Here is a 14,282-nt window from a genome sequence, read left to right as displayed (position 1 = left end):
CCGCGACCATGTATCGACTACCGCAGGCTCAATTTAATCACGAAGGACCAAACTTATCCAATATCGCATGTCGAGGAAAGGCTTGAGAAAGTGAGCAGTGCTAATTTCATCTCTACGCTCGATTTAGTCAGAGGGTATTGGCAGGTTCCATTGACCCAGAGGGCAAGCAGGCTTGTGGATTTTATTTCCCCGATGGGAACCTATCGGCCGAATGTCCTAATAATAATAATATTTGGGGTTTTACGTGCCAAAACCACTTTCTGATTATGAGGCACGCCGTAGTGGAGGACTCCGGAAATTTTGACCACCTGGGGTTCTTTAACGTGCACCTAAATCTAAGCACACGGGTGTTTTCGCATTTCGCCCCCATCGAAATGCGGCCGCCGTGGCCGGGATTCGATCCCGCGACCTCGTGCTCAGCAGCCTAACACCATAGCCACTGAGCAACCACGGCGGGTGGCCGAATGTCCTGAGTTTTGGATTGAAGAATGCGCCATATTGCTTCTCTAGCCTTATGGACCAGGTGCTACGAGGAATGGAGGACTTCGCAGTTCCGTATCTCGATGACATAGCAATCTTTTCTTCATCATGTCCGGACCATATGCAACACCTTCGAACCGTGTTGTGTCGTCTACGAGAGGCCAACTTAACTGTTAAGGCTCCCAAATGCCAATTAGGGCGCGCGGAGGTAGCTTATCTAGGTCACGTAATAGGGCAAGGCCATCGTTGGCCTTCCGAGGTTAAACTGACCACAATAGACAACTTCCCGCAACCAAGCGGGACATCAGGTCATTCCTTGGCTTGGCGGGTTATTATCAAAGTTATATCCCTCGTTATTCCGAGAATGCGAGTTTTTTAACGGATGCTCTCAGAAAAACCGAACCACAAACAGTAAAGTGGGATGACGCCAAAGAAAAGGCTTTTAGTATGCTCAAGAACGCACTAACGAGTCAGCCAGTGTTGAACGCGCCGGACTACTCTAAGCCATTCATTCTTTAGTGTGATGCCAGCGACAGGGGTATGGGGGTGGTGCTTTGTCAAAAGAGAAATGGCGAGAACGAACACCCTGTAGTGTACGCCAGCAGAAAGCTTTCAGTTCGCGAGGAAGCATACAGTGCATCAGAAAAGGAATGCGCCTGCGTAGTATCGGCGGTGCAGAAGCTAGCTTGCTATATCGCTGGTTTAACGTTCACCAAAGAGACTGACCACCCGCCCCTCACCTGGCTGCAGTCCCTGTCTACGAAAAACGGCCGTCTTCTACGCTGGAGCTTGGCTCTTCTACAGTACGCCTTCGATATTCGCTACAAGAACGGTAAGCTTAATGGCAATGCCGACGGTTTGAGTCGTTGCCCCTAGAGTAATGAAAGCCCCACGCTCACCGGGGTTTCCGTGGCATATTTACGTTTGTTCATACGTTTTTCTCTCTCGAAGTTGTAGTCGATTGTTAACGCTCTCAAGAAATGGCTGTGTTTAGTGTTCAGGGGGGGGGGGGGGAGAACGCGCGAAAGGAATAGGGAAATGAGTAGCGGGTTTTCTTTTTTTTAAAGCCTGGTGTGTCTTGGAGGAGGGTGGCCTTGTGCTCGCTGCTTTATGGTTGTGGGTGCGGCACTGTTCTGGGGTGATTGCTTGCCCACGGAGGAGACGAAAAGCTGCGAGACATGTTTGCAAGTCCGATTACACCGGACCGGACGAGGGAGAAAAGTGACAAGAGCGCCACGAGGACTGATGAACCAGCGCCACGAGATGATCTACCAGCTACGAACCAAGGGTTCGTCACCTCTGAGGGGAATTCTGCTACTGAAACGCCGATCCCTCGCACAGCGGCTTCTGGCCCCTACGCGTTGGGACCTTCCTTCCCCGCCGGAGATGCTGTTACGGTTGGCGTCCAGCACCCCATGCAGAAAGGACTCTCGTCCACCATGCCTCATCGAAGCGAAGTGCGACTTCCTAGTTCGCCATGGTTCTCTCGAGTGTGTGCCGGTCTGGCGGAAGCCCCGCAGTGTTTACAGGCCATTTTGTGTGTGTGCGACTTTAGAGGGCCCCTTTCCTCGAACTGTCAAGCTCTACAGGGGAACTTCCGCGAACCAGCAACGCGCAAAAGAGAAGGACAAGCGTCTACAATTCCCGGACCTGAGGCTTGGTATAACCGAAGGCGGGACGCCATTTTCATTGCAGCAGGCTTTGTATAACCGGAGGCGGGACGTCGTTTTCCTTGCAGCAGGCTTGGTATATCCGGAGGCGGGACAACCCTTTCCTCGCAGCAGGCTTGGTATAACCGGAGGCGGGACACCCTTTTCTTGCAGCAGACTTGGTATAAGCGGAGGCGGGACGCCCATCGACAAACGAGACTCTGTGCCTGTCACGTGACGTCGACAGTAGCAAGATCCCTCCAACAATTTTAGAGAGTCTATTTAAGGGGCTCCGAAATGTACTTTTGAATACTTCATTCTCTTCATCTTTCACCAACCTTTGAGTAAACACTGCACGTTTCGCACTAGAAATCGTCTCCTCCTTGCCCGGTCGCCATGTTCTACACGATGCCTGCAGCCCGCCGATAACGCCACGCTACCCAATAGTAACGTCGGTCGAGCTTCAATAAACAGGCGTCGCTACAACTCGCCAGCAATACGATACGCTACCCTGGAGTACGCAACATGAGACAGCTGATATTTGTCTCAAGAAGATATCCGTGCTCGCGCCGCGTTTCGACGCGCAAGATCTGTCTCGCACCATCTGCGCATGCGCGTGGGCACGAGCTTTCGATCGCACGCGCGCGCCCATACACATGTTCAAAGGCGAGCAGACGCGGGGGAAATGGCGTAGCCTCCGCTGCACTACCGAGCAGTGAGGGTCGTCGGGGATCATCCATAGAGAAAGAAATTCAACAAGAGGGGACACTCTTCAAACACTGGAAACACGTCACGCCTAGTTTCAACTCCATTAGTTGACGTGAGCATCAGAAAAAAAGAATGTGAAATAAACTTAGACAACGTTTTATTTTTTTTAATTCTTTCCCACTAAAACTAAAAAAGTTTTGCGTGTAAATCAACTTATACAATACGACTTATATTTCTTGCGTTGCCTAGGAACAAACTAGCGGCATACCTGACGTGCGTCATGCGCCAGACAAGCCGCAGGAGTGAGCGAGGCCGGCCGCGCATGTGAAGCTCGCGTGCTCGGCAACCCGTCTCTTTTGGATGTAGCCCGTTTTTCGGGCTCCCGGCGTTCATTTGTGTTCGGTCTGCATTTCGGCACGGCACCGCTGCACTACTGGACTAGAACAAGGTGAGGAATTTTGTTTGACGGTCTGCGACGCACTTCAAGCACATTTAGGCTTACTGCACAAAACTGAACCTATATAGTGACGCAGTTATCGAAAAACAGCTCCACCATCCAAGCTTAGTTAACATGAGTTAATTACTCGTAATGGGAGATGTTTGCGACGCTTTCTATGAGCCCAAGCATAATTATATCTTATTTCGGTAGTTTTTGGGCACGCTCGCCGCACCTGGCTTTGTGACGAAAAGTACCTTGGCCGTGTGACGCAGTTTCGCGTGTACTGAATCTTACCGGGACACGTTTTGGCGCTTTCTCTGACCCCAGATATCATTGGAACTAATTTCGCTACTTTTTGGGATACTTTGCAAGCACACTGGCCGCGCTCGGCGTAGTGGCGCAGTTAGCGGAAAGCAGCTCGGTTGTGTGCCGCAGTTAGTTTCGCGTCTACTGAATCTTACTGCATCGGACAAGTTCGTGACGCATTCTCTGACCCCAAGAAGTATTGTAATTCATTTAGTAACTTCTTGGGATACTTTTGAGGCATGCTCGCCGCGCCTGCGGTTGTGAAGCTGTCAGCAAAAAAGTAAGCAGGCCATAGTGAGTTAGTATTTGCATGTACTGAATTTTAATGGGACAAGTTTGTGACGCTTTTTATGGCCCTGCAACCACATATACCCTATTTCGGTACTCACGCTTGTCGAAAACGCGACGAGCGATTGCCGAGAGTGATAACCCGAGAGTGTTGCTTGCGCCGGCAGGACGCGTAAAAGATCACACGGAGGAGCTCAAGAACTTGACATTTGTGTATTCTGAGCGACTGAAAACAGGCTTGGCACCCAGGAATCTGTCTTGAGTGCGACTAGAAGGCATTCTGCGAGCGTGTAACATGGTCTGGCTGAGAGCCTGTGTTGTAGGCAGCTCTGTGTACTTGGCGTACCATCGCGTCGACTGAGGCCAAGTTGTTCTGGAAACGCGCAGTCACCCCTGTATTTGCGCTCTTAAAGTGAAGGAAATAATGCCCGGTAAGGGAGGGATGCTTGAAAATCGGATGTGTTCTTCAGATTTTATGGCATTGTTTGGAAGGAGTCTATCTGCTACGAAATGTAATTAAAAGTGAATTTATCTGTAATGCCGCTCATTCACCACTTACGCACGTTTCGGCTCTACACGCAATATTCCTGTTATGTCAATATATCAAAATGATGCATGCTTGAAATTTACTTTTTTTCAGCTGATGGCATCCGGTGGAGCTTCGTACGACAACGACTGCTGCTTACCTGGTGCCACAACTTTGGATGAATGCACAAGAAGCCCGGAACGAGCATTTATATAGAGCAAAATAAACATTTCATCATTGCAGAAGACGCCTTGCGTTTTCTTTATGAAATTGCACGCGACACATTCGGTCCAGGCTTGTAAAGATCGGTCGCGATCATTTTTACTAAATAATGAAACTATTCCACGCCAAGGCCACGCGTGGTTCAGCAGAAGGGGAAAAATGCCGCGCGGAGCCGGCGGGGCGTGTACCAACTGGTGTTCAAAACGCGCGCGCCCAAAACCGAAACCGGTAGGTGTTAATACCATCCGCTTGGTGCGCTACAGTCAATTCGGCCGCTGAGCACTATGGGAGCGTCCGCTCTTGTTGAAATTTCTTTCCAAGAGTGACGTCACTCGTAGATGTTTACTGGGTTAGACCGCAAAAGGCATTTTCAAGCACTACCATCTTTACTAGCCTTACATGTGCCCAGGCTACGTGCCTGGCTTTCTCCAGAATTACTCTGTGATAAAACAAATGATACAACAATGTTTTCACTGAAACAAATACAGACCATTAATGGCGCACATCCTTTAATAATAAATCTTTATATTCCGACTTTCCTAACCATTAAGCAGGCACAAAGTGTCAAAGTATCGGCATCAGGAATGCCAGAAAATTCGCGGGATGATGATGGCATGACGTACGTACATGGGTCAGATTTTTGCAGGTGCCCGGCAGAGAACACTTTCATGTTATAATAATGACGATCAAATGCAGGGTCCATGACTTCCTTGTTTGATTGGACATACTTTGCGGCAATTTCGGGGATTTCAGTCGCTTTTGAAGAGGAACGAAAGAGCTTCAGTAGACATATTTTATATGGTGCAATTGGCCAAAAAGAACATTCTCAGTTTCGGCCGAAGTGCAAAGCATTGAAAGCGATAGAAAAGTGCAGCCCTGCGCCGCAGTTCCTCGGACTGTGTTCGGCGATACGGAGATTGACTTACTGGCGCGAAGCAGCACGCGAGATAACTGCTGCTGCGAAGCAGGAACATCACCCTGGCAGCTGCCAGGCGTCTCGAAACGCTAGCCTGATGAGGAGCGTCGCACGTCGACAGAGCATTATATGAGACCCACGGGAAACCGCCGGCGTTTGTTGCCTGCAATTTGATGTCCGTTCCTCTCAGAGCACTGTGTGCTGTGCCACGGTGTGGTATCCACAGACCTGCTCTGCAGGAACGCGAGTGTTTGTGTGCAGACAATGCTCATACCAGTAGAGGAAGGCAGAACCAAGGAGGTTTAAAGAAAAAAGAAACACCAGTGGTGATTTAGCGGTAAATACGAGAGGCATGCCTCAGCATTGCGTCGCACCTCCTTGCGGTCCCGGCTCCATGATTTAAACCGCGTTCACCACAGTGCAACATGTTGTTCAAGAACCCTCTCGGCACCCTGTATGTATATATATATATATATATATATATATATACAGGGTGGAGACATTCCGTGAGTGCTGGCGATCACGGTGTACCTGGTGATACATGGTAATTAATCGCTCACAAAAAAATTACCTTTAGGCTTTCGGCTTCAACGGGCTCAACGTAATTGGTAAATTGAAGCGAGCTCCCCGTAGTAACTAGGTCAATTTTTGGATCTGAACAAATCTGTTTACCCGCGGAATTGTGGCATGACGAAGTTCGGCTATCAGGGCGCGCGAAACCGAAAGTGGGCGGCTGCAGCGAGCGCAGTGCCACGAGTCTATATAATGTAATTTATATAGCGCAAGCAGAGAGGCCGACCAGAGCTGACACGAGTGGATATACTAGTTGGTTCGACGTACTAAAGCTGCAACGCAGGGAATACAGGTACACGAGAAACGGGAAACTAACGCCACGAGCATGGACTAGCCCGCAACTTTTCACAGGGAAATGAAGAAAGAAGGAACACAATGGTAAAAGATGACAGTGAGGACAGGGGGCAAGGTATACATTAATCCCGCAAACTAGCAGTTCCCTCAAAACCGCGAGTCTAATTGATGTGCTGTAAAAAAAAAAATTGTGGAGGGTGCTTACGCTCCGCCTTTATGAGTGGAACGTGATAGCATTCAAAGATCCCTGACTGCTTCTTGCGCTTCCCGTCAACTGCAGCATATGCAACCGTAATGTTTACCGGGAAACACTCGCGGCGAAACCTGTGCACGAAGGCGGGCTTTCTGGTAGAAACGCCGCCTCTCGCATGGGTCGCAATGCGGCGGAGGCGAGCGCCATCTGGAAATGTTTCAATGAAGTGGGCGCTCCGTTCCGTGGACTCTGATATATTTACGCGCCGGCATGCGCAGATGGCGGACGCCGTCTCCGGTCTATGAATTGTAAAACGCTGGAAAAAAAGGTTTGAGTTTTCGCGCAACAGAATTATTTTTTTTTTGCGTATATTAAAATCTCGATCCGAGAGCTATCATGTCTGTAGGTTGTGTGTAAGTCGCAGGTTACGATTTTTCCACGTGTTTTAGCTTGAGAAATTCAATTAGTTCAGCCAATTCCTTGCGTCACATAGAGGGCTTGGGTATGCGTGGTCAGAAAATCCGACGCCGGGCCGCGGGACGCCGGCTTTTCTGCAACATGGGCTCCTTAACGCTGTAGCGTTAAAATCCAGTATGATCTTCGTACAGTCACCCTTGCAGCCCCAGAACAGCACCTTTGGATAAGGTTTCCCTTTCGACGCTCGCCAGCGCAGAGATGAGCGTCTGCTGCTCTCGTGCCTAGTCGACGCTTCCACGTGATTTTTGGCAAACTCACAACTGGAGATGTACGGCGCATACAATTTTCCATTATTAGTTTGCCCTAAACAGAGATGGCCGACCACCCGCGCTCACGGCAGCACAGCAGATAGTACAGGCTCTCAAACAACGGCGATGTAGTAAAAAAAAACATATAAATAAATGGTGGCATTAAACGGCACTAGCTCGTGCGCCCCTGCTTTATTTCTGCCTCTCGGACGACGTCTGCCATTAAGGTGTGGGCTCATTCGAGATGTGCGGCGAAGCACATTTGTGGAATTTTGAATATCTGCCGTTGAGGCTGGCTGCAGGGCGCATGCATGCTGAACGTCGTGTGAAGGCGACACCACGGTGATTTGGAGGAAGCACACTTGCGCGATTCCGCTTGTCTTTATGCGGAGGGAGAGAAGTCGTGCCAGTCTACTTCCCGCAGTCGCGCGTGGCAATGGTCTGTTTTCACTCACTGGGCTATCGCGAAGCTTCGCGAGAGCGTAATAAATTGACGAGTTCGCGTCCGTTTGCGAACACACGAGAGGGCTTCAGAAAAGGCGGCGATTGCTTCGATGTCGCCCAGCTGGCTGCCAGGTAAGCGGCACTCTGAAGGCATGCACATTGACGCAATGAAGTGAGAGAGACGAGAATTTAGGTTGGTTTATTACCTGGGCTGCTACTCCAGGGACTGGCTGAGAGTTCTAAAGAGACATGAAGGAAAAACTGGGAGTTTAAGCGAGCCCTGTTGGCTGCGCCTGACACGTGGGGAAGGGGAAAAGGGGGAACTAATTATAGTAAGGAGAGTCACTGTTGTGCACACACGCCACAATCGTTCATTCGCAGCCGCTCTACCGGGTGTTTCACGCAATTGAACAAACTTTAAAGGTCGAGTGGTACTCGGACAAGATCAACTACATATATTAGTCGCGGTCGTCTCGAGTTGCTAGGACTGTTTTTCGAAGTGCCAGTATGAAGTGAAATGAATTATGAAATGAAGTGGTTTAATTAAGAAAAATTTAAACTTTGGTTTTAAGGCATAGGTCTCATTTGATAAGTTGTACAGCGTCCTTAGAAAAACCTATTTAAGTTGTTTTTCTCTTGAATCTCTTTTCCTAGCTCTCGAGAAAGTCGATGGAATAATTTATATATATATATATATATATATATATATATATGACGACACTGCCGGTTTCCGCATTGCAGCGCTCTTCAAACGTGTTTTAAGGTGCGGTAGTTCTGAAGGCCGTTAATGTAGCGGCGGCACAAGCGATTATAGGTTGCACAGCACAGCATTACACGCTACTGGACGAATGCGGAAAAAGCCGCCTTGCCTTTCTCTCGCGTACAGCAGTAGCCAGATGCGGAGTGTTACAGTATAACGGTATAACTGTGAATCTAGCTGTTGCAACGAGCACGTACACAGCTGCACGTGAAACGCACGGGCACTCTACTGCGCTCTATAGTGCCCAATAACAGATGACAAATATGTTATGGCACTTGAACTTTCAGCCCTATCCAGCCCTCGTCATACCTTGAAGAAAGAAAGAAAGAAAGAAAGAAAGAAAGAAAGAAAGAAAGAAAGAAAGAAAGAAAGAAAAGAGAATTCTACATTCTAAGCGTGACAACCAGCGGGCGGCATACACGGACGCCCATATACTTTCAGCGAAAAAAAAAAAAAAATCGGCCGAGTTTGTCGAGCCACCGGAGTTGGGAGCCACGTACACTGGCTCCATCAGCTCGCATACTTCTCTGAAGTCGTTGCTATAAATCGAAGTTCCTCGCCATCGCAGCGCGCTCGACTTCTCGCGCAATCCGACCGCCGTATACATAGAGGCCAGACCGCGAACGTCCTATTATGTTGCATTCATCGACGCGCAGATTGAATGCGACGTCCCGACGTTGAGTAGCACATCGCGCGTGAGTTCAATGAGAGCGGTTTCGTACGAGTATGCATTCAGGCGCTAGCCACAATACCGAGAATAGTCATAACTGCCAGGCGAACAGGCGCCGTCGAAGGGAGCAATAATTTCGATCCTAGACATACAGGCTGGAACGCAGATGAAAAGCCTCTTGTTGCTTTTCTTTCGTTATATGTATATATATATTTTCTGGAAAGCAGCAGGGCGCGTGAAAAGACGCGTGTGTCTACGTACATAGTTGCGTATTGTGTGACGGATTTGTACGAAATACGAATGTGACAGCGATTGTAGAGGTCTCGTGGCGTAATGCGTACGTCTAACAGACTCTCGGAACCCGTATAAACGTGGCGATATTCTGGAAGACGGCACACATGTAACTTAATAGAAAACAAAAAAGTGACGAAAGTACACGCACAGTTTTGATGCTTTCGCTACTGAAGATATCAGCGTTAAGTTGAATATACGCTGCCATTTTGGAATATGGCGCACGCTCATGGCGCCTATATGCTTATGCATCTCGTTTGCTACATTATTAACTGTTTCGCCAGTGGCGATGGTGCAGGCATTAAGTGCATAAGTGGCCTCCCTTTCTTGGTAAAGGAAGAATACGAGACGTCGTAACTGCCATGTAATGTGCGAAACTGCGTAAAAAAGATTAGCCGTCACATCTCCGAGCCTGTCTCATTTGACATTTCCATTTCCACAAAGAAAACGAGTTCACATCATATGAAATATTTCTATGGAGCGTTTTGTGAAAACCCACGTGATCCCACCTATATATCGATATCCACATCCCGTATGACATGTGCACATTATACTGGAAACGATATTAACTTTTCATTACCAGTTTTAATAGTCCAAGCACGTTCTCAATTGCCGAAGTTTTAATTTTTCAAGGCCATTCCCCATCCGTGCGCATTGATAGAAACTGCATCATTCAGCTAAAGTCACGAAGCACAACGCACAGTATATTTGCCGTAATGTTCTATTTTTACATGCGTCTTGTGCAAGTGTTTATAAGTGTGTTCTATAACGGCATCCGAGAACAGAAATCAATAAAAATTCTTGAACGACCAAACCTCGATATTAGTGGGATAGAAGTAAGAAGCGATAACTGTTCAAACGAAACCCTGCCATCAGTATTTAGTGAAGGAAGAAACTCAGACTTATCAGCTGCACGACCGTAAACATGTTATATATATATATATATATATATATATATATATATATATATATATATATATATATATATATATATATATATATATATAATATGATGATGAAGAAAAAATGAGTACGACATACGTTGAATAAGCACAGTATATTGCACTGACGTTACGGCTGGTGGACCAGCCTTTCTCAAAGTGTATGAGAAACGCTGGTTGACTGAGGTGAGTATAATGAAGGCACAATTAATTAAGGTAAAGTTCATTAAGGCACTGGAACCCACGATCTTTGGTGGAAGAAAGCAAGTAACAGGAAGTAAACACGGATTCGAATAAGAATGTCAAGTGATTTAATGAATGTCTCGTGAGCGCGCAGGTTTTCGCCTTCATCCTCTCCAACCTCTTCATCCTCTTCATCCGCATTTTCTTTTACGTCGAAGAATGTTTCCGTACTAACTGGTGCAAGCTGGCAACGTAACGTCACATAAGAAAATTAATTTTAAATGCCTAACGATAACCTAATATAAGACCAAATTTTCAAGTTATTTTGCGGTCTTTATTATCTTAATTATTAACAAAGCCAAGCGACAATGTGGTTGCTTCTCCGAATTTAATATATTATCTGTCTCTTGTGCGTCATTACCGCAAGCATTAAAAACGCAAGCCACAAGATCAGGCTATACTAGTGGATTTTCTTTGTTAAACAATGTGTGTATTTAATGAAAATGCCCTCGCACTAAAAGTAAAAATGAAAACTAAACTTCACGAATTTTGCACTTGGACCGCGGCATCATTTATAATTTTCCATACGACACAGAATCGAACAGCTATGCTATATACAGGGAATCCACACATTTCGACGTCCAACTCGCGTATATACAAACGCTCAGCGTGTTCGTTTTTGTCTCTAGAGCATATGGGTGATCTTTTTTTTTAAGGGGGGGGGGGGCGTCAGCCCTCCTTAACAAGGCCACAGGCAGATCTCGCAGGCATTTCTTTATCTCGGAAGTATGGTACGAACTAATCATCGCCATTCATCATCACCATCATATATTGTCCCTTACAGGCCCCTGTCGGGGTACTACATAAGGGGGGAGCGTATACAGGGTAGATAATGAAAACAAACGTAATAAAAATATAACAATGCAACACAGGGACATAAAAAGAAGCAAAGAACGCGGTAGTTAAAACGGTGCTTGTCAATATTGCCTTTACGCCACAAGCGCCACACACGTCGGCGAATGGTTAGGGCAGCAGGGCGAGCACACAATGGTTACAGGGGAAGAAAAAAAAAAAGAAAACTCAATACAGGAAAAAGTACAAAATTTCGTATGAACACAAATCGGAGCAAAGAGAACATGTCAACCCAGATGATTTAACAACATCGCCTTAAACCTTGTCGCGCAGTGCTCATTAGTTAGCAGGTTCCATGGATTCTTCAACTGCGGTCGGGAAGAAGGACTTGTCGAAAGAATTAGTGGAGCCACGAAGACGTTGGACGCTATTTGAATTGAATAGGCGGTTACCAATGGGAGGAGATATAAGGGAACCACGCAGATAGGGGAAATTGAAATATAACTTATGGAATAAACACAGGCGCGCAACTTTTCGTCTCAGAGCTGAGGAAGTGAGGCCAAGTGATTCGGGGCGGAAGTCGGGGCGGAAGTCGTATGTCGGTGATATGAAGCGTGCTGCACGGTTCTGGACGGATTCAAGCATGTTAATTAGGTAGGACTGATGAGATCGCGGATGCATATATTCAGGCCTACTGCGGACAAAAGTTTCATATGCCAGTTTTCGTGTCTTAGCGGGCGAAGTTGGAAGTGATCTTCTGATAAAACCAAGTGTGCGTGAAGCGTCGGTCGTGATTTTTGTAATATGATCAAACCAAGTTAATTTGCTATTGATTGTGATGCCAAGGTAACGATAAGATTCTACCTGCAATAGGTCCTCAGAAAATAAAGAGTAAGGATAAGTTAATTAGAGCGCTTCATTCTGGTTAACCTCCCTGCATTTCCTTCCTCCATTCTCCTCTCTCTCTCTCTATAATCGCCATGACGTTGTCGAAAGAAAACGAAGGAAAGGAACAATGTAAACCATTAATTTTTGTTAAATGACATGGAATGATTATTTCTCGAGAAAAGAGTAAAGGAAAAGAAGTCCACAGGGGTGATATGTAAGTAAATAGAAGATAGCGACAACAATAGCAAAGTACAGAGTATTAATGGCAGATCCACATGAATGAAAGCAAGAATGAAACAAATAAATCGATTGAATATTCGAAACAACGGCTATCTGTGAAGGTGCTAGCTATCGGTTTCACAGCTCCCGGTTTTGAGCCAAACCTTACAGTTACCGGTCCGTGGCTCCTGGTAAGAGCCGGGATTAATCTAGTGCGAAGCACAGTAAAAAATAAATAAATAAATAAATAAATACCCTACATAGTCTGAGCATTCCTTACGGCACCGTTTCAGATGGCGGATAAATTCCAACTCGCAAACGCTTCTGTTACGCAGCATAATTCACCTAGCCATGGTACCACATCGTTAATTGTAGCAAGTAGATGCGTTTCACTTTTCGATGCGTGCGGTGAGGGACAAATGTGTTTCTCGCATGGCGCACTGTTTCTTTGTTAAAAGCAAGACTGTCCGTCCAAAATCGGTAGGGTTCGAGCGCTAAAGTGCACCTGCCGTGTGATGACATGGAATAGGTTTTTCTTTTTTCTTCGGGAAAGTGCACCGCTCCAAAGAAAGCGCGGCCGCTTCCTTAGGAGATGTAAAATGCCAGCAGACATTGCAGCTAACATTACGATTCTTAAGAGATCGCTGAGGCCTTCCACGCAAAACGGCTCTCACATTTCTCGCATCTAGAAAACAGGATGTACGTTTGAATCAAATGTTAAACGCTGCCTCATTGCGTGACTCAGGTGATGCATACGCTGAGAATAGATGCGCACGACTAAAACTGCCTGAAGCGGTCGTTGGTGCAATCACCAGCGCCACTGTAGTACGGCTCCAAAGGAACGAGAACCGCATTCCTGGTAGCTCACCATGGCTTTCGGATGCGTTGAAGCGCCTTCAAGGGCGGTGTTATCCGGAAGGAAGGCGAGGAACGGCAGAGGTCAGCATGATTCAGGTGTCACTTTTTCTGCCAGCTTGTCCGCTGGACGAGGCGCGCAAGTCCGCCGCCGCACCACGGTGTAAACGCGCGGAGAGGCGACTACGCCGGCGGAATAGCGGGAGCAACACTTGCACGGAGGAGGGGCCGGCTGATGGCTTCGAGTAAGAAGCGAAGGAGTGCGGGCAAGGCGGCGAGGGCTCGCTCTACCTAGACGGCGAGCGGCTGCGTCCACTTCGGCGCAGGAGGGACATCGCCGCAAGACGCGGTCGCGCGCATGACGAGGCCGGCGCGAAGTCGCCGGCAGACTCTCGCGAAAGGCGCGCGTATTACGCGCGTCGCAGCAGGGCGGCGGCGAGCGACGGTGTAGCAACATAGCGCATGAGCGCGCCGAGCGCGCCGCCGCGACCCTTTTTGTTGAGCGCTTCCTGCACACGACTCTGCCAGCAGCGCTGGCCGCGGAGTTGAGGCGAAGCGGGGCCTGGTGAGGGGGCGACAGTGGGATTGACGTGAGCGCCTCATCTGGGTTGCACGCGCGCACACTACCCTACTGCCTTGTTTCTCCGCATTTGTATACGCGACTTTCTTGCAGCTGCCGACGTTTGCGACTGCAGAGGCGGAGACAGACACAAAAGACATTTAAACGTGAAAGGCGCACGCGTCACGTCAACAAGGCTTCACAGGAGCACCTGGGAATTCTCGGAGTATCTGGTTGATGTCGCACAGCATCACTCGTTTCTGCGAAGAAAGATTCATCACAGCAACTGGTGTACTCCCTC

The 14,282-nt window shown here is 47.8% G+C and overlaps 1 protein-coding gene across 1 annotated transcript in view; it reads right to left on the bottom strand.

The window, feature by feature from the left end:
* Nucleotides 1–13,946, bottom strand: part of LOC142573076 (beta-1,3-galactosyltransferase 1-like) — an 81,819-nt gene extending 67,873 nt beyond the window's left edge. Inside the window, exon 1 of the mRNA XM_075682592.1 lies at nucleotides 13,436–13,946. Within this exon, the coding sequence (XP_075538707.1) occupies nucleotides 13,436–13,438 (3 nt within the window). The 5' untranslated portion in view covers nucleotides 13,439–13,946. The remainder of the gene's footprint in view (nucleotides 1–13,435) is intronic.
* Nucleotides 13,947–14,282: the final 336 nt, after the last annotated feature.

Source organism: Dermacentor variabilis, chromosome 2 (genome assembly GCF_050947875.1).
Source record: "Dermacentor variabilis isolate Ectoservices chromosome 2, ASM5094787v1, whole genome shotgun sequence".
Taxonomy (NCBI): domain Eukaryota; kingdom Metazoa; phylum Arthropoda; class Arachnida; order Ixodida; family Ixodidae; genus Dermacentor; species Dermacentor variabilis.
This window is presented reverse-complemented; position numbering and strand designations above follow the sequence as displayed.